Here is a 21,151-nt window from a genome sequence, read left to right as displayed (position 1 = left end):
CGAACTAACATTGCGTTGTACAACTCAGGGGTGCGTTGGATTAATTTATTTTCTCATAAAACAGACACATCAAGAAGTCCTTGTGTGTGTTTTTTATATCACCTGCGTATTTACAACAGCTAACGTCCCACGTGCCCACCGCCACGTGCCCACCACGTTGCACAGCTGCTGCAAACCCCCCCCCACCCCGAAAAGCGAATACAAAGATCACCACCACAACAACAACAACACGAACCGGGACGGCGGCGGCGGGGGGGCATTTGTTGAGGTCGATTAAACGAACACAAATCAAATTGTGCGCCAACGCACACCACCACGACGCGCGTTTGGAGAGTCGCTCGCTACGCCTCCTTACCGTGACGTTTCGGCTGCCGTCGACAGTGATGGATGGCGCTGTCTCCTGCCCCCCCTCCCCCCCTCGGCGAGACGTGACGCCACACTGTTGCGGACGGCTGCTCCTCCGAGGATGCTAAAACGCAAGCGCTCTGTCAACTTTGCCACGTCCCCGCCGCAGACGAGGCGTCGCGGCTTGCTTGGATTTGCCCCCGGCGTGCAACAAATGCATTACGCGCCTCGATCTTCGCACAGATCGCGTGCCAAGAGCACGTGTTAGACCCGTCATTGGACGTTCGATCGGGCGCGTACGTTTATCGACAACGGAGGTGACAATCGGAATGAGATGAAAGCGAGGTGTGCCACCAATTAAAAACGTGTTGTTTCGCCAAAATTATTTCGGAGATTACGTCATTTAAACCAAACAAACAAGGTCTATGCTGGTCAACCCCCACACCTTGCCCAGCAGTGTGGCACAGCGACCCGCGTGCGTGCGTGTGTGTGTAGAGTCGTCGCCGCGTACGTAATTGCCACCGCGAAGAGGTACAAAATGAATTATCGCCATCTGGCCACACTCCCCAGCCTCTCGCTCTGTGCCAGGCACCCTGCGAGTGCATTTGCTTAATGAATTGCCTCTTCGTCAGCCAGATAGTCAGCAGGGGGGGGGGGGCGGCAAAATTATATAAAATAAACTTAATTGTAACTCTGTGGATGACACTTTCTGTTTCAGGTAAAACAACAAACAACAACAACAGAAGAAAAAAGAAAACTTTTCTCTCCCCACCCCCCAAAAAAACTTTTGACTTTAACTCAGGTGCGTCGTCATTAATCACTACGATTTAGTGGTGGTGACGCGATTGCAAACTTTCTCTTTGGCGACGTGGAAAAAAAAAACCCTACGGTGGCCTGCCAGGATGAGTTATGGAACGCTGGAGCCACCTACACACCCTAATTGGGATTGCGGGGGGGGGGGGTGTTGGGGACGGTGGTCAGAGAACCCCTTGGGATGCCACTGAGGACGAAATAACCTTTCTGTGTGATGCAAAGTGGATGCCGTTTGACAGAATATGTCTGCGCTTTGCCACGAGAAGAAAAAAAAATAAGGAAATCTAAAAGAGGAGCTGGCAAGCCACGCTCACCGGCCTGGTGAAGTTTCGTACCAAACAGCCCGATGGACGACAGGGCATGGGGAGGCCTTCATCCAGCAGTGAGTGGATTAGTGAAGGGATAATGAGAAATACAAAGGTTTATAGTTACACTTATCATTGTGGTATCTAGGTGGAGTGGTGGTGCAGGGGTTAGCGCACTGTGGTATGAGCCCTGCAACCTAAGCCTGATTCCTAGCCTAACCACGGCTAATATCAGTGATCATTGATATCTGAGCCGTTCCTGGGCAACTGCTCCGTATTCACCAACCTGCACTCGCCAAAGTGGTGAAGTATGATCTTGGTTTGAAGCTTTCGTGACTGCAGGAATCCATACTCTTTGGTTCTTTCGATAAAGGTAGAAAACATTTTTTATTTTGTTTTATTTTTCTACCTACGTGACTTTACCGAAATAACCAAAGAGTATGGTGAAGTATGGTCAAACAACTCGCATAAGGGTAAAAAAAAACACCCATGGTGTGGGCAGGCCTTCGCCAAACAGTGAATGGATGAAGGGCTGTAAATATTATTTATTGGTGTTATTCATTGTGGTTGCATTAAGCATGAATTATTTATTAATGGTATCTGTCAGTCTAAATGATCAATTTCCACTTGTCAAATGATGTTTTTTTTTATATCTGCTGCTTTATTTACCACGTATTGTGCTGCACAGTTGGTTCCCGATATTGACATCAATATCAAAGTTATAAAAAGGACAGCATCAGCAGTCTCTCACAGTCAATGCAAATGTACCAAAAGTTATACGTATATATATCTCCACAACATTCCTACGGCAAAATCACCACGAATGTGCCCGCTATTGTTAGATCTCGGAAGCTAAGCGGTATTTGAGCCTGGATAGTGCGTGGCCCAACATGCACGCCAAGTTGCCAATGCACGGTTAGCTACGTACGGTGCGAAAGAGGTGCAACATACATAAATACAAAGGTGGCTGCGGTGGTAAATGTTGGGCAGCCAGGGGACAGTGCAGCACCATCCATTGTTGTCACTGTGATTCTGTGCTTCCACGTCTGTGGTGCCCACGTTCCGCAACACATCATCATCGTGAAGTATGCTCCAATATTTCCCACGATCCACTCCGCCCCCATCCAGAAATTTTATGTTTTTAACGACTGCACTCCAATGTCGATTAAATGAATTGAGTCACACAAAGATGGAGAAAAAAACCACTCCAAAATAGATAAATTCACAAACACAATCGGAACAGCAATATATTTTTTAAGCACCTAAAAATGCCTTCCAATTGAGCTTTGAATAAAACAGCAATGTGAACCGAGGAGGGAAAGTTCAGTTCGCACTTTATTTGTCACTTTGGGAGTTTGAAGGAAGGCTCACTAATGTCTTGTTTTCATAGTCTCCTGGGCACGGTGGGTTAAGGCTGCTGCATAATTAATCAACCGAGCCGTGTTCAAGACCATCCATTCCCCCCTACCACACACACCCCCACCGATCTTCTTTGTCACCTCACAGGTAGGGGAACAAACAAGGCAACGGAAAGTCATTTGTAACTGTCAGGCGCACAGGCAGGGGGCTCCGAAAGGATATGTTTATGCTGGGAGCCTTTGAAACCACCAATCAGCCTTCAGGACACCTCCACGATGTTTTTTTCAGGTCAAGCCGAACAGAACCTGGACCTGGGGGGGGGGGGGCTGGTGGAGCAAAGGGTGTTGTATGCCTCCAAAAATGTTCCTTGCCGAATTAAATTATTTTTAAAAAGTACATTTGTATTTTTGTAATTGCCCTTTGTCAATCCACTGCTGGATGTCGGCTTCCCCATGCCGTTGCAGTCATGGGGGTGGTCAATGCAAGTTGGTGAAGCGGGGAGAGGTGGACACAGAACCGGTTCTGACGCAAGTGGCCACTGACGTTCGCCCTAGCGAGAAACATAACTCAGGTCGCCAGGTTCATAGCAGAGATCGCAACCGGGTACCCGATACCCGTACCCTACCCGATACCCGGCTACCCGTACCCGGCCAAGTACGGGTACCCGTTTGCGACCCTGGTGCGGCCGGGTACGGGTACGGGTAAGGAATCAAAACCAGTTTGCGACCTCTGGTTCATAGTGAAGTTCGCTAACCACTACATCCAACTGCTCTAACCGTTATTAAATTACAATGCTTATTTTTAAACGTATATACATGTAAACTTACGAATATGACGTTATTGCCACAGAAATACAGAATATTTACCACTGGGCTAAGGGTCACAAAGAGAAAACCGCAGAAAACGACACCACCCCATGGGACCCAAACGTTAAGGTTGGACCCACATCTTAAACAGAGAGTCCTTGCCTATACCATCCGACAGTTCACCAGCATTTATTAACGCAATCCTGACTCTCCTGATGAGATGCTGTATGTTGAAACCAGTTCAGAGGTTGCTTGTTTTGAACCATTACTGCTGAAATTATGCACTCCCTGGAGGCCATGTGGTTGACGGGAAGGGTACACAAATACTTACATTTTTATGCGGAGGGACACGTGATCATCATCATGATCCATTGGAAAATATCCCGTAGGTGTCCACTATACATTTTTTCATTTGTTTCCACTTTCCTCTGTCTTGTACCAATATGCTCAAGTCGTGCCATATCTTTCTGGCACCAACCTCTTATGTCGTTTGTTAATTTTGTGACCACCCCATTGGTTAATTCTACTTAGAATATGTACAATTGTTATAGAAAAAGAGCACTGGTCCTGTAACAATGTATGCTTCAAGACACTGACTGTGTCAAAACGAGTGTAACGCCTCTTCATGCAGCAGCTCATGTGACGCGTGTTCTGTGCGATGTTGTGCGAATGACGAATTGGCATGTTCTGTTTACGTGACAACCCTTACTAGTTGACTGTGTCGGGTGGTGGCGGGTTTTAACGACACATTCATATGTTTACGTGATTTAACCCAAAAAAAACTATATTACGAGTAAAGTCACGTAGGTAAAAAAAATGAAATTAAAATTAATAAAAAATAAAATAATAAAAATCACGACGTTTCGGAGGCAACACAAGTCTCCGTCATCAGGTGAGGCGCACTTGATACAGCAAATCTGGCTGTGACGGTCCCACCTGATGACGGAGACTTGTGTTGCCTCCGAAACGTCGTGCTTTTTATTATTTTATTTTTATTAATTTTAATTTTAAAAAATTTTTACCTACGTGACTTTACCGAAAAAACTAAGAGTATGAATCCTTGCAGTCACGAAAGCTTCAAATCTAGAATCTATTTCGAGTGACGATTCTGTAGAGTTGCAGATAAAAAAAATCCTCCCACAGTTGTTACTGGACACTGGCAGACAAATACCCCAGGATAAAATGGTAGTGTGTATGAATGTGTTGCTGTGTATGCTTTGCCAAAAAAAACTAAACGCTTGAAAGTCATCAACATTCTTTAGCTTCAAGGTGAAAAGGAAAGTTACGCGAATACCTCTACGGCTAAGAAACAGAGCTCCGCTGTCTGCCAAGTGTGCAGTGGCTCCCTCTGCTGATCATTCATTTCATTTACGAATGATGGGACCTCGTGATAAAAAATAAAAATAAATCCTTTGCCAATCCACTGGTGGATGAAGGCGTCCCCACACCGTGTCAGTCGTCGAGGTTGTTTGACCATACTTCACCACAGCTGGGCAGTGCGGCTTGGTTTGGGGGCAGGAGGACAGGAACTAATTCAGGAGAGCCGGTTCGTAGCGTTGCGCGTGATTCACCGCGCCATCAACATTTAAAAAAATACTCTTATACAGATTCCTAATATACAAGAATGTAAACAAGTGGAACCCAATGTTTCGTTTGCAACATTGTTTTATTTTCAGCCTTGAAAGAAAATGAAAACCAACACACTTTTTTTGTTAGGTATAAATGGTAAAGTAAAAATTATATTGTCACGAAACATCCTCACCCATGTATGTCCTAATGTGCCCCCCTCAACACCTACATTAACAGTTTCTAATGCGCAGAAAATTGTCATGATTCTACAATGGATTTTCAGATAAAACCCTGTAACTAAATTAACATTCTAAAAGTAGTCTGTGTAAATGCATTGAAGATCTTGACTTAAAGCTTTCGTGCCTGCAGGAATTCATATTCTTTGGATCTTTCGGTAAAGTCACGTAGATAGATCATCAGGATGACGACCGCTTGTGTTGCGATCGAAACGTCGTAGTTTTTTGTTATTTCTTTGGAACCTATCTACGTGACTTTACCGAAAAACCCAAAGAATATGCATTGAAGATGCCTAAAAACAGCTGCAAAAAAATACACCTCGTTACACTAAACCCACAATACGCTGTGCCTATAGATAACATTTGCAAGCTACACAGAGACAATAAAGTATTTGCCTTGAACTGCGATTAGGCCACTAAAACTACACTCAAAGATAGCATTACCTTCCAATACTACAATGAAGCAGATTGTAAAAGAGAAAGCCGAAACCTAATGTCATGTTCATTCTGTCATTTCGTTGGGGTTTCTGCCCATAAAAATGGGAATTCAAACAGCAATGCCGGCTAATTTTACACAAATGGCGATGAGGAATCATTTACGGTGTCCAATAAAATGATTACACGTCATCCTGACCACACAGGTTACACAGTGCAACCTCGTAGTCTCCCTTGGTGTCACTCTGCAACGAAAAAAACCCACAATTAATTAATTAAAAAAATACCAATTTTATGCTTTTAAAATGCTATCTTACATGAATCCACCACAGTAAACACAGCCATAGGCCGTACACTGCAATCACTGATGCAAAACAATACAGTCTGGCCACAAAAAGGTCACGACTGACAACTCAAAATGGAAATCAATACTGACACATGACTAAAATTAGCTTTTAATTAAAATAAAGTATGCGCGGCTGGGCATTCCGACCCACACACAAGGCGCACACACACAGCTCACCGCGATGGCGGAGTAGAGAGACTTCTTGTATTTCTTCTTGAACTCGGTGCGAATGTGCAGCAGGTCAAGCTCACAGCGAGACACCATAATGTGAATCAGCATGTGGTCCTTGGTCCCCAGACCCTGATGAATAAGAGGGCAAAAACGTATAAACTCTGCAAAGGTGAGCGCGCGCGCACGCGCACACACACTTGGACGAGCCATACCAGGCTCGCTCTGAGAGCAAGTCTTTGTGCGTTGAGAGTGCGCATTGCTGTGATAGAACAAATTCTTTTTTTTTGTGTTGCAGGTCATGTGTTAAATATGGAATAGATTCGAGAGAGTACGCTTGGTACCATTTTATGTACAAAATGTTATGGATTTTTATGTATTTATTTTGTGCGCATGTTAATGTGTGTATGCATACAATATGAATAATGGCCTTTTAGAAAATATTGACGAGAATGCTAGAATGAACAATAAATACAATTTTTTCTCATCGTTTAAGGATAAGGTTTCTTTACATTGTGTCCATCGCTTAAAAATGGCAGATGAGATCAATATTCACTTCAAAATGTAGTTTAAACTAATTACAATAATCTAATATTTTACAAGCATGTTAGGAGCTATCAACATATCACGAATAACGATGGAATGCAACGCATTTAAAATTAAGAGTGGCATTGAACAATTAAACAATGAGTGGCCAACTTACCTTGATATTTCAACACCATGCTATGCATTTGTTAAATGGTGGATGTCAACATGTAAACACGAATGCACGTAAACACAACTTATTGGAAATGTGTACACGTGAATAATCTGTATATTTCATACAAGTGCAGTGTTTTACCTTCATGGAATCGTTCAGTTTTTCAGCAAAGAACCCAGGCGTGTAATTGATGGCTTTGGCTATAAAACAGAAAGGAAAATATCACATGTTTTCTTAACATGCATGGCATGGTTACTACTAAAGGGGCAACGTTGCAATTTCCTGCTAACGCCACTGCTGGAGGAAGAGCCTCCACTAGATGTACCTCTAGAGGCACACCTCTCGACTCTAGAATCTATAGAGTCTAGGGTGTGTATTTGACCTTCTCATCCACACTGGGCAGATGTTTTTAGAGCGTTTGGAGCACCCACACTTTACCCCAACAAACACGCCTTCCTTATCGACTAACTGTGGTGTTCCCATCTGCAGTGCTGGGTGGACAGAGGTGTGGGTACTTAAGGAACTCGCCCCTCGTTTTAACTGCTGCGCCAGGAGATCCAACGAGCGACCTCTTGGATTGCAAGTCCTGTTTGCTAAACAATTTACCACGGCAGCATCCCATTCATCCTACCTACGGAACATTTACGAACACCGCAGCAGAGCAAATAAACACAGCTCTGGCTCTATCGGTTCCAACAACTTCATTTACATACGTTACAGAGAGAGAGAGAGAGATCCTTACCTAGGGACACAAAAGCGTTGCGCAGATCACCTCCCACCTCCTTTTCAAAACTCTCCACAATGCCGGCGGGGTAGTACGACTTGTAAGCCTCAAACACTGAAACGAGGTGGGAAAACACGACAATGACAACACGCTACGTTTGCAACTTCAAATCCCCTGGTTGCTTTCACATGTGCTGCATTCTAAAATATGAATGAATGATCACATTTTACGAACGGACATTTTATTTTTATTCTCCATATACTTTACGTTTCCCCTTGAAAGCCACAACGGAGTCTCGAGATTTCCTGAGCATGAGGGGTCATACTTTGAGATGCTTAGCCAATTAGTTGATCAACATTCTTGAGCCCAAAATACCACCATTAACTTGTGAAAATTATTTTATTATTTATGAAATTATATGCCAATTCGTATTGTTAACGTGCCTATGGGTTGATAGGATGAATGAGCCAGATTAACTGAAAATATAAGAGGCAGGTGAGTGACAGTAAAAAGGAGAATAAAAGAATCACATTAAATCACGGGGGGGCATGTGGCGATGTGGTGATGTGGTGCGGGGGTGGGGGGGGGGGAAATTGTTACACGCGTAGGTGACAACACTTAAAAATCAATACCGATAGATTGGCATCCCACTTGCCCTTCTATCATCGAGTGGTCACCTAGCAACTGTGCGTGTTGGATGTCATACAAGGACAAAGATCCCCCAGATAGCCTCTAACAGACTGTTGGGGCAAGTGCTGTTAGCGAGCACCTATGAAGGTCAGTACGGCACCCGAGGGGGGCCAGCACCGCGCCCGACCGCCTTTGTCTCTCTCGTGGCGATGTTAACACACCGCACCAGGTATTAATTTGAGGCCGAGTCGACCTAGGGGAGGCCCACGACTGGTTCAGATAATTGTCACTGGTGTTTGCCGTGAGCGGGAATCGAACTCGAGGCGCCGGGTTCATAGTGCAGCGTAGCGCTCACCGCTACACCACCGCATGCACATGCACACACGATGATTTCAGCATGAGCCACCAACCCCGGCCTGCACGGTGCAGGCTAAGTCTCAATATACAAGCCCGCTACTGACGAAGCCCTAAGCATTCATTTCATTAACATTGTGTCAAATGAAAGCACCTTTCTTCAGATGAGAGAAGCTCCGTTGGGACATGATGGTGATGAATTTTCCCACATCCGTTCCCTTTCTTTTAACGCCCGCTTCAAACAGCTCCTGTGCACACATATTCAGATGTCAACATGTAAACGGCGTGTGCGTGCGTGCGTGCGTCTCCGTCGTCTTCATTAAATACTCGCGCGTCCCTTGCATCAATTCTCTAGTTCACCGCTCTGTGTAATTTTCAAAAGTACGAGGATGAGATCCAAAGGTCAAGCAGACCCGGAGATGTTAGCGCCCACTGTCTCGCCGTGTATGCGGAAACGTTTTTAATTTGTGCACGCACGAGAGAAAAAAACATGAGAGTGCTGCATAACGAGACGACTGCAATGGGGTAATACACAATGCTGCTTCAACAGGCATTGCCACTTTACCCTGGCATCCTCGTCGACCAAGTCATGGTCCTTTGTTGAGTCTTCAACCCTGGCACCCTGCAGCAGAGGAAATGGAAAACCAATTCCACATTTAGTCATGCTTTTACATTGCAGTGGGGTTAACAACAATAAATACAAATCAGCATCTTTGGTTTGATTTCGTTGAATTACACACTTCTAGAGCGAAAGTACAGTGCGTCACATGGTACAATAAAGCATTAAGGACATTCAACTATTCCACTGATTGATTAACACAGCTAACTCACTTTCGCCAGGGCCAGTACAAGTTTCTGGAAATCCCCAGAAGTCTCCTTAGCGATGTCTTGCATCATGTCCGATTTAAACTCTGCAGGAGACATAAAACAGACCGTGAAATAACAAAAAAGAGTACTTGCAAGACAAAACTGCTTATTTGCTTTCCAATGCACGCATACAATGGAATTTGTGACGAATGCTTGCCACAGGCTGCAGTCATCTTGCTGGTGGAAAACGATGCACATCCACATCACAGTAAACACAGGCGACACTATTACCCCTCTCCACCCTCGACCCATGTTTGTTTATTGCCCTGGTGCACTGCGGTCCTCATAAATGGTTTGTTGTGCGTGGGAGCACCCCCTCTGACTATATCACTTAATGCCCTTGATTAATTTGCCCACTTACCTCGGCACGCATTATCCCAACTCCAGCGAGGAGCATTACGGCATGTTTACCACTCTTTTTGAACAGCAGCAGCAGCAAGCGCAGATGCACTGGGCTGATTTGTTCCCAAATATAACGTCAGGGGAGCTTCGTGTTGAGACGAAGAGTCTTAAGATTTTTTTGGGAAGATAACGTACCATCTCCACACCGTCGTGCTGTACTGACATCACAAGAAATGCCCGATTTTAATTGGTGGGGCAACGAAAACCGTTTGGAGAAACCTACAGGAGGCTACTGAATGAATACAATTGTTTACAAACAGTCGAACGATGCGTAATATGAATTGTTAATCTCAAGATACAATCGATGAAATTGCGCTTGTTAAGAATCGCCGTGTTTCGACGAGTACATGTTGGATGTAACGGATGCTCGTAAAGCTTGCAGCCACTAGAGGCGTGACTTTCACCACAATGTCACGGTTCTGATCTTCGAATTGAATCGATCGAGATCCCGAATCATGACAATTCATCAAAACACCGGGAGGAGGTGGGAGTTGGGCGTTAAGGGGGTGAATTCCATACCATTTTTATTGTGTATGTTGCTGCACAGAGGGCAAGGCAATTCATTGTTATTCTGTGATTATATGCAGCGTAGTTCCCCATCTTCCCTAGCATGCACTGACCGGTGTGGTGAAGTATGGTCAAATAACACCCTGCAAATCTGCATCGCAGGGGGAGGAGGGGGGAGACCCAAATCCAGAAGTGGGCTTACAAAAAGGGCTTTGCGTGTGAATAAACATTCCTCCGCCTTGTTCAGAAAACACACAGGCTACTTGTGTACCGGTCACCCTCATGGAGTGCATCGCGGGAAAACGATGGATTGCTGATGAGCCATCACGAGAGCGAAACATGCATCTGGGTCTCCAATGCTCCAGACTGGCTAATGCCTTTTCAGAAAACCTACCAAGTAACATGTACGCTTTTCCCTTGAATATACTGTACGTGTTATAAATCTCACCGAAGCAGCAACATAATGTATTGCTAAACACAGCACGGTATTTATATGCATCGGTCTAATCAGCCAAAGAAAAATGTACTATTTTTCTGTCCATGTCCTTTATATTTATAAGTTATATATAATGTTCTAAATAAATATATTATTATACATTAATATATATATAAAATCGGCTAAGCTTCAATGTTTAATTCGCCTATGACAATGTCCAAGGTACTGCGCGATGAGCGACGTGCGTACGTATTTAATGGGTTCCGCACCGTTCACTTCACTCACCGGACTTGTAGGCGACTGCCATGCTTCTCAGCCGGAGGTTATCGCGGGTGACGAGCATCTCGATCAGACATTCTTCGTCCGTTCCCAGCCCCTGCGACGTTCAACAACAATGTCAAGCCATCACTCACTCTTTGGGCGTATGACCAACGTTCCTAATGACGATAAGGATTTCAAATAGCGGTAACGTGATTTATGATTGTGTGTGTGTTTTTTTAAATACTCTTCACTTTCTGGAAATTACACAAAGACAAAGAGCCTCGTATGGCGTGCGCAGACGATTGGGGCAAGTGCTGTTAGCAAGCACCTCCTGTTTTGGCCAACCCTTTGCAAGAGGGAAACTTGTGTGGCCAGGACTGCACAGCGATAGCACCACAAACACAACACTAAAAGGTATTTTAATAAATGCTTATGTAAAAAAAAACTACGGTATAGCAATCAGTGAAAATATATTACAAATCATTGTCTTCCAGAGTTGCGCTTGATTTCATATATGAGGCCGTAGGTTATTGTTATTTATACGTTTACAGAACAATTATTTCAAAACACAAGCAATTTTTTTTATCGCTATATGCCATTGTCTGGCACTGCTGTTTTGAGCAATTTTTTTTTTTATAAATAACTAAGTGCCAAGACACATAATGCAATATTTACATCTTCATTTAGCATCTAAGATGTTTCCAATGGCCGATATTAGTATAACAGCATCATTTCATTTTGTATATTCAAAAATAATCGTTATTAGGGCTATGCGAAGTGATAGTAAATTGAGGGTCTACTTGAAATGCAAATTATTCAAACATTAGTTTAAGGCTCATTCACAAGTGCAATGGGTAATGAGAACCAAATCTTTCCAGCTTTTGACACGTGGCGTAACGAGTTTGAACGAACTGAGTGGCCTTTTTAAAATACATTTTTATTCACCCGCACTCGGATGACATTATTAGTTCATTTTGAAGTATTGGTGATCGCTCTCCAGAACAAGTGGGGCCGATATGTATGTATGTTGAACTTCTTTCACACCGTACGTAGCCATCCATGCTAATCGAAGGTGTGGGGGAAGAACAACACACTTAAACACAAAAAGCAGTTCTAAAGAATGAGTTTTCAATCCAGATTTGAAAGTGTAAAGCTCTAGTGGCTTCCTAATATCAGAAGAGTGTTTCAGATGGCCACATAATTGCATCTGAACATGTGCAATGCAGTGACCGTCTTTGTTCAATGGTTAACCAAAAGCCACCGCGAGGATGACCGGAGTTCGCGTGATGGTTTGTGCTCCTTGACGAGATCAGCGAGGTATTGTGGTTCATTTGTGGCGAGCGGTTTGTGTACCATGAATGCGACCATATAGATGAATTCGTTCGGCAACCAGAAGCCATTGCAGCATGTGTGCATGTGCAGCGAGCGGGGCCCTCGGTCTCCACCTGCAAGGACTGCCGGATGATGTGTGCATCATAGACGGCTGGAGTCATGAGCAGTCCAAGGATGACTGTCTCCAGGTGTCCGGAGAGGGCACCCTTCAGGTCCGTTGCAAGGTCCTGCGGAAAACAATAGAATGAAGCGGCAGTCGGGAGCTCCGCTCTATGTGAGCGCAAAAGGTGAATGTAAGAGTGAAAGGTCTGCAATCCTATGTTAACGTGAAGACTGCGCACTTAGGATTACTGTTATATAAGTTAATGTTCATGTCTGTGCGCTGCCATTTGCTTAAAGGAATGTCTCGCAAAATTAGTGCAATGGGTTTATACGGTGGGTAAAGATGAAGGTGCAGCCCTGAAAATGCTTGCTCGTGCCATTGTAGGCAGAAGGACATACACTAATGTGCTCTACATGGTAAGTGGCCTACTCTTCGACGCTGGTGAGACGTCTTGGAAAAGCTGGGGGTAACCACACTTCACCACACGCGGCCTGCTGATCGACCAAACGGTGTGCACCCATTTATACTGCTGGCTTGACAGAGATGAGGTGGGGGGGGTGTAAGAAACTTGCACCATTGTTTCTAGTGCCGTGCCAGGAGGTCAAATCAAACGGGTGACCTCTGGATTGCAGGTCCAATCTGCTTACCATTACACCATGGTCGCTACTTCAACAAACTAAAGTTTGATTGCATTGTCTTTTCATTTATAATATGAAAAATTGTCATGCAAAAAAAAAAGTGTCAAGTACAATGGACTTAATTCGATAAATTGCAAGAGAAATATTACAGATTTCCACATACAATCTCCAAATTGGCAAAAGCAATGTTGGTGATTGACAATTGTGTTGACAAACATTGGAAAATAATTTTTTCTGCAATCAAATAAATGAGATCCCCTCTGGTGTCTTACCACTCGCTCACTGCCATTTTCCTTATAATTCAATTTTATATTGTCGATTTGTTGTTGTTCATTATTACAAAAAGTCCCACCTTCAAAAATGTCGATGACGTACTGTATACACAGCAGTATGGCAAGAATATATTACAATGCAAATGCAGATGTAAACCCTCAAATGTTGAATTCCCAAGCCTTGTCTTTACTATAACGGTAAACCCCAGGGCTTAATTTCTCATGGAATATTTCTGGGGGCCACCCAACCCACAACCCCTGGGACCTCACTCACACCCCCCCCCCCACATAAGGGGATAGGGGATTTTTTTTTTTCAGAGCTCAGCCCCAGACAACTCTGTCTGAAATTAGGCGCTGGTAAACCTATACAGCACCTTGGAGGTGGCGTTCTTGTAAGACTTGATGACTTCTTGGCGCTGGGTATTTGTGCGGTTGGTCAGGATGCTGATAATGGTCTTTTCATCCACACCTGCAACACCATCACATCACTTTACATCACCACAGCTAATCGAAATAATAAATTACGTAAAAAGGTGTTGTTTTAATTCCAGTCACAGTTATGTAGGATTCATTTTAATAATGACAATGTTTATATGCAAGAGCATCCGTGAATGTAATGCAACGTATTATAGACGGCTATGGAGCGAAACTGGGCTTGGGCAGGAGATTGGTGATAGAACCGTAGCCATGGGAGAGGTACATGCCCCGAGGGGATGACCATCGTGGGAATGAACCAATGACATCAAGCCCATGTGCAGGAGTGAGATGGGTTGTGGTCTCACAGGATAATGAGGGATGGGTGGCGATGGTATGGGGAGACCTTTAACTTGGCGCCCAGTAAATGCGCAGCGTTCACGTGTGGTTGGAACCGTTGGGCTCAGCGTTGACCCCCGGCGTTCCACGTTTACTGGGTGATATGTGTATTTATTAAATGGGCACCACCAGGGTGGCGAGATGTAATCTTCCTCGCCTGGTATGCAGGAGGTCGGGGGGTCGATCCCGACCCTGACGCCTGCTGTATATTTAGAGCTTGCGTGTCTCTCTCTCCCCGTGGTCGCGTGATTTTTTTCTCTAAGTCCCCCGGTTTCCCCCTCCACGTTAAGAATCAACATGCATTTATATTATTTACATTATTTTGGTACTATAAATATCCAAATGTTGGGCGACTTTGTTGAGCCATCATTTGTGGCCAGGTTGCTTCTGAAAAATAAATGAATACCTCAGCGGGCTTTGCCTGGTAGGATGTGGATGGTTTAGTGTTGTATTTGTGTGTGCTGTTTGGGTGATTTGTTTACCTTTCTTGTATTTTGCACTACTATAATGTGTTTGTACTGTTTGTTGTTGTAACGTTCTTACCCTCCCCGACTGGACATCTGTGAAAAATATATTTATAGCTGATCGGATTTCTCCAGTATAAATAAATATTATGATTCTGATATAGACCATCACTGATGATGATGATAATGACACAGACCAGTGGTTTTCAACCTTTTTGGGCTACTTTGACCCTTGTTGAATTTTGTTTCAACTCAGTACCCACTTGCCTCACAACAACATGGTTCTGAGAAATAAATGTGTGAAAAGTTAACATCAATATTTTAACCAATTGTCCATTTTGTGAGGTTTCCTAACTAGCTAGTAACTGTAAGCAAATACAAAAAATCAACGGACGCTCCACATGTGTGACGTCATTTGTTCGCACTCGTTTGGTTACTCTTGGCAACCTGCCATTCTTGGCGATCAGTGAGTTTAGAAAGGTCTTTGACATCATTCCAGGTTACAATGTGGCTTTAAATGTAATCGTAGTTATTTTACGTTGCCAGATTCATACGTGAGCATTCACCAGGCGACTCTGGCGTATGATATAATTTCACACATTTTTAAAAAATCACTTCACGCACCCCCTGGAACATTGCCACGTTTCCCCCAGGGGTCCCGCATACCCCCGGGTGAGAACCCCCTGACATAGACAACACACGTAGCCTCTACAGATCTCAAGAGAGGAGTAACCTTTGGTGGTGATGGCTTTTTGCAGAGCAGCAGCATCATTGTTGGCATTGAAGTTGGGGTAGGGCCTCACTGTTGGCCCATAGACATAGGGCAGGTAACAGGATCCAGAGCACTGCTGCATTGGGGAGACAATCAGCGTTAAAACACCCAAAGATCGGAATACATATACACAAACATCCCATTGGAGTGAAGCGAATACAGTGCCGCCATATAAATCGTAATATAAATAGCATACTGTAATATAGTGAGGTACTTTGTTATATAAATTGTGGATTGTGGCATCACAGAACTGTGAGGAATGGCAACAGCGTGGGCAAGGCATCATCCAGTAGTGGTTACACATAATGGCAGATTATGATAAATGAGTTATTAGGCTGTATACTAGACAGTGCCGGATTAAGCTAGTGCAGGGCCTGTAGCATATGTTATTAAGGAGCCCTAAATAAAAACACGTAAATATTAATACACAATTTTTTTACTTGCATAGTAAAATTATTGCATTTTTTCATTTGCTATACAGCCAGATAATACGACAAATCGCTAACTTTAAACACCCAGTCGTTCATAAACGTTGAAGGCAGTATAGTACTACAGTAAGAGCAAGTGCAGAATCACTGAACCGGAATTGATAGCTTGAAAGCATTTAGCGAGGGGCCCTTGAAAGTACGGGGCCCGTAGCATATGTAGCTACTTGCGCTACGAGGATAATCCAGCACTGACACTAGATTGAATTACATTCGTGCTGTTGTTCAAGCTACCATCGGTAATAAAGTCTAAATCTTTAACACACGAGTAATTAGTAAGCCAAATTTTCACGTTACCTTTTAAGGTGTTGAATACGACTTAGAACTTTCGTGACTACAAAAATTGATATTCTTTGGTTCCTTCGATAAAGTCACGTAGATAGCATTTTTAAAAAATATTTATTCACTTTATTTTTATTTTTCCATCTACGTTACTTTACCGAAAGAACCAAAGAATGTGTTGAATACGTCAGAAAAGATTGTGTGAGCAGGAATGAAGTTTAGTATTGTAAGTGGATGTATTTGTTTTTGTTGTTGTGTGTTCTTCCAGTAAACATGCAACGTTGTTGGATTAATGTTGGTCCAATGTTTGCATGATTACTGGGTTTATACCCCCAGACACTAGAGGGCATTAGAGCACCTCGTTTCAGTCTGCAAAATGCAGCTTCGGGCACTTTGCCATTCCGGGACTTGACGTGAATTGGGCTTTGCAAAGGAGGGGAACATTGTGACGAATGCAGTGCCTCTAGTGGCTGCAGGGATAACGTCGACCAATTGCGCATTTAAGTTTTACCAACGGGAATACTATTTGTGCACAATCACTGAACAACGCATATATGTTAGAAAGTTTTTGTTTGGTAATGCTTACTGGTGCATGACTGTCTGATTTCAAAGTGAACTCTGGTTCACACTTCTGCAAGCTATGTTGTATATACCAAGGTGCATATACTAAACACTTATGGAATTCATAATTTGGCCCAATACATTTCAGCTGCTCATAAGTAAAAAATTAAAAAAAATCAGACCATTGTCATTCCATTGCCATAAGAAGGCCTCTTCGTGCCATGTCAGTTATGGGGCGTGTATGTTGTGTGACCGAACTTCATGCTGCCTGGTGCAGGTTGGGAAATTTCGCGGCCACTAGTGGCTGCAGGGGTCACGCACGTGAAATCATCACATCGATTTTCACATACGCGAGTAGATGCATTCATTAATAGCGAGCTTAAGAATCAGTATTAATCTATTATCATTTTAAGCTTCCAGATTTGAAGCTTTCGTGACTGCAAGGATTCATATTCTTAGGTTTTTTCGGTAAAGTCACGTAGGTAAAACATCAAAATTAATAAAAATAAAATAAAATAAAGATCACGACGTTTCAGAGGCAACACAAGTCTCCGTCATCAGGTGGGACCGTCACAGCCAGATTAGCTGCATCAAGTGATCTTTATTTTATTTTATTTTTATTAATTTTGATGTTTTACCTACGTGAATTTACCGAAAAAAACCTAAGAACATTTTAAGCTTCTCGCAGTAATTTTGGGTGGGTATTGATGTCCCCAATAATCCGTCAACATCGTTTGAACCATATACACTCTATCGCCTTACTCTTCAACTTTGGGAGCCAGATAAACCAGTTCTAAAAAAAGGAGAGGCTAAAGGCGACAGCTTTAAAACGGTTTACAGTTTTAGTAGCTCAAAAAACCCCTCCAGGCTCAACTAATTTGTTGCTCAGGGAGGAGCAGGTTCCGCCTATAAGCACTGCCCATCTCGACCCAAATCCCTGCTCCCTCAACCGCACCCACACAGATGTAGCTCTCCTCATCCTCCTCTACCGCATCACCCTCCACTCCCACCGCATCACCCTCCACTCCCACCCCACCCTCTCCAACTCCCACCGCCACCACCCCTTCTCCGTAGCCCTCCACACCATCCTCTCTACTTCCATCGCACCACGCACACTGACTGCCACCACCAACTCACACCATCCTGTGCAAATCATGTACATGTCTCCATTGCATTGGACCCATTGTGAAACTTGCCTGCTGACTCATCTTGACTGTTGAGTAATCTGAGAGGGAGGAGAAAACGGCGATGAGATCATGTTACATAAATTACACAAACAAATAAGAATATGTTTTACCTGTACATTATTAATAAGATTGCTCTTTTATTGCCTGGTGTTCGAACAATTTTTAACAAGGTTCTTTTTTCAATTACCAACCATTAATTGTTTAAGGTGGGACTGGATACTTAGACCGGTCGCAACAAACAGAAGGCAGGCAACTGTTTCTAAATGTTTAATGTAGCTCATTACGGATGCCCACAGGGTTGGGCTGTGGTGAATGCATGAACACGCATTCCTTAAACTAATGACGAGTAGCTGCCACTTCAGCTCCCATTACTTTCAAAACAAAAATGAAATCAATTTAACCACAATGTTTCCTAATCCATTCACACCCACTCTCTATAACAGGTTAACAGCATCATTACTCAGAAAAACAACAAAAAAACTGATATGCAAAACACGTATTAACAAATGTATACAAGATGGGGAGCTATCTGAAAACTCGATGCCATGTCACCTCAAGTTCAATTGAGCATAAGGCTTAAATATCATTTAGCTGTTTTTCATATATTTCCTTATTTACAAATTAGATTTAAACTGTATTATTATTATTTATTTTACCATGCATTTTACTCAGGAAAGCCTCACAAAGTCTTAGGATATTTATTCATGTTCGGCTGATTTATATTAAAGAGTGTGTGGCACATTGGAGTAGATGGGAGCACCCATAGAAACCCTACTCACATGAAAGAATATGACTCAAAGTTCTGCACAGATAGATCCAATCATCCAAAGCTGTACTCGCATCTTCCAACTAACTTTCTGACTATTTTCACATTCTCTTCCCTGATATCTCCCCGCGCATTGCTTTCACGTGTTATCGTTCATGATTCGAACAGTCGAAGGAGCTGCAGCCCAATCATTGAGAAGATCAACAGCCCCGATGTTGTTCTATACAAGAGTCCCTATCAGAGGTCGCAAACGGGTTTTGATTCCTTACCCGTACCCGTACCCGGCCACACCAGGGTCGCAAACGGGTACCCGTACCCTACCCGATACCCGGCTACCCGTACCCGGCCGGGTATCGGGTACGGGTACGGGTACCCGATTGTGACCTCTGGGATGAAGCCATGTTGCAGGCGCGGGTGGGTTGATTCTAGGAACTTGAATTGTGAGAAGAGACAAGACGTTGGGAAATGAGTGACAAATGGTTACTCACCAGTGACTCACGGCCTACCCGTACCCGGCCGCACCAGGGTCGCAAACGGGCACCCGTACCCCAGGTACGGGTAGCCGGGTATCGGGTAGGGTACGGGTATCGGGTACCTGGTTGCGACCTCTGGTCTCTATTCATTGCGGGTGGGGCCCAACGGGTGCGGTGCAGCCTCGTCGGGATATTGGCTGTCACCGTGTTGTGTTAGCCGATGCCTTATCATTACTGGTTTGGTGAAAACTAACCAGAGCCCTTTGCGTGGGTTGGAGATGAATCACATTTTGCTCGGCAGTTGAGATTTAAGAAGCCCCACCTTTACCAATGCATTGTAGTGCGAACGCATGGATCATTCCAACGAGACTGGTCTGCACCGGTGTTTTTTTATTTCTCCGCACACAATCAATCAAATATTCACAAAAACGTATGTGGATTTGAATGCATCTAAGTGCATTGCGTGCCTTTGTACTGGTACTGTGAGATGTCTGGAAATGTTATATCACGTTCAGATTTACAGAGCTTGTGGAGTGATACCAATAGTTTCTTACAATTTCATTGTTGGTCTTTTGAACATTCCTAACAATTATTAATGTGCTAACTCAGTCTTTTAATACAAACTCGAGGCAACATTTCATCTTAATGGTCCATATTCCAAATCACGTTTCGACATTAAAAGAATCTGGCTGGCATATGGACAAATGCATTAATTATCATGTCAGCATGTGCATTCTAACTCCAGCTTACATTACTTATGACAATTTGTAAAACGTTACACAGCAAAAATGTAATGCATTTATACACTCATCGAATGAGTTGCTAAACTTGAACACATTTTGAAAAAGCATGCATCTCACAATTTTCTAATGTGTGTCAGGGGTGAAACTATATAAAGTAAAAAAAATGTAACATTTAGACGAAACGATACACATTTACAAATTGTAATGTTTCTGCATAAGGACACATTCAGAGTTAAAAAATATATCCTGTTATTAAAAAAAAATACTTATATATTTTTTTATTTTAGGGTAAAAAAATGAAGCACGTCATATCTTCCTGTACACAGTTTATTTTTGTAAAACATTGCATTTTTACAGCTTTGTGTAAAATGTGTACTTTATTTTAAAATGAAGCACATAAACACTGGTTGAGGTGTTGCTTTAAAGGTATAGGCAAATATATTGAAGAATTTAGCAAAACATCTGCAATGGAAATGTGTTTATGTGTAACACCGATCCGGGCGCCAATGTGTTGCACCCACAAAAGTCCCAAGCTTTGTACTCACCGAGGTTAGTTCAGCCGAAGAGTGGACGGACAAGTTGAGGGTTCGCTCGACTGACAGATGCAGCCACGTAAGCCCTGTTTTTATTTGGTATCAGGTCATGTGGAGCCCGCGGCATGCCTGAACGTCAGCTGATCAGGTGGCTACCATGGTGACAGCCAATGGAAAGCTGCAAGGTGTCCACATTTGACTTACCTGTTCACTTTTTTTCGCCGCTGCTATGTCGCAATTCTTTTTTCTAGGTGTGGCCTTGCAGCCAAGATTTTTTTTTAAACAAAATGGTCTCACGTCATCGTAAATATACCTTTCCTGGGGAGAAAAAAACGAACAGAAAAAAACAGACACATTATTACAACTATCATATAAGGTTTTTGGGGTTAGATCGTAAATATTTACGCGATTTTAATACAGGTTTTTTTTATTTGATCGCGTAAATATAATAGATAATATTGGTC

The 21,151-nt window shown here is 43.3% G+C and overlaps 1 protein-coding gene across 1 annotated transcript; it reads right to left on the bottom strand.

Annotated features, from left to right (window-relative positions):
• Nucleotides 1-5,275: 5,275 nt before the first annotated feature.
• LOC144741456 (annexin A2-like) lies at nucleotides 5,276-20,879 on the bottom strand. Its single transcript, XM_078623984.1, has 13 exons — nucleotides 20,700-20,879; nucleotides 18,182-18,210; nucleotides 15,619-15,733; nucleotides 13,983-14,077; nucleotides 12,709-12,822; nucleotides 11,288-11,378; nucleotides 9,622-9,701; nucleotides 9,356-9,412; nucleotides 8,945-9,038; nucleotides 7,825-7,920; nucleotides 7,224-7,282; nucleotides 6,392-6,514; nucleotides 5,276-6,113 (listed from the first exon to the last, which is right to left on the bottom strand). The coding sequence occupies exons 2-13, from the start codon at nucleotides 18,191-18,193 to the stop codon at nucleotides 6,051-6,053; spliced, it is 999 nt and encodes a 332-aa protein (XP_078480110.1). The 5' UTR covers nucleotides 18,194-18,210; nucleotides 20,700-20,879; the 3' UTR covers nucleotides 5,276-6,050.
• Nucleotides 20,880-21,151: the final 272 nt, after the last annotated feature.

Source organism: Lampetra planeri, chromosome 3, assembly GCF_965212315.1.
Source record: "Lampetra planeri chromosome 3, kcLamPlan1.2.h2, whole genome shotgun sequence".
In the NCBI taxonomy this organism is placed as follows: domain Eukaryota; kingdom Metazoa; phylum Chordata; class Hyperoartia; order Petromyzontiformes; family Petromyzontidae; genus Lampetra; species Lampetra planeri.
Note: the sequence above shows the minus strand (reverse complement) of the source record. Positions and strands in the feature narration are given on the sequence as shown.

Excerpts from the sequence above, each read along its gene's own strand:
- LOC144741456 (XM_078623984.1), bottom strand. Across the intron at positions 11,379-12,708 it reads TCATCCGGCAGTCCTTGCAG|GGGCTGGGAACGGACGAAGA; the intron begins GTGGAGACCGAG and ends TGAACGTCGCAG. Across the intron at positions 7,283-7,824 it reads CAACGCTTTTGTGTCCCTAG|CCAAAGCCATCAATTACACG; the intron begins GTAAGGATCTCT and ends TCTGTTTTATAG.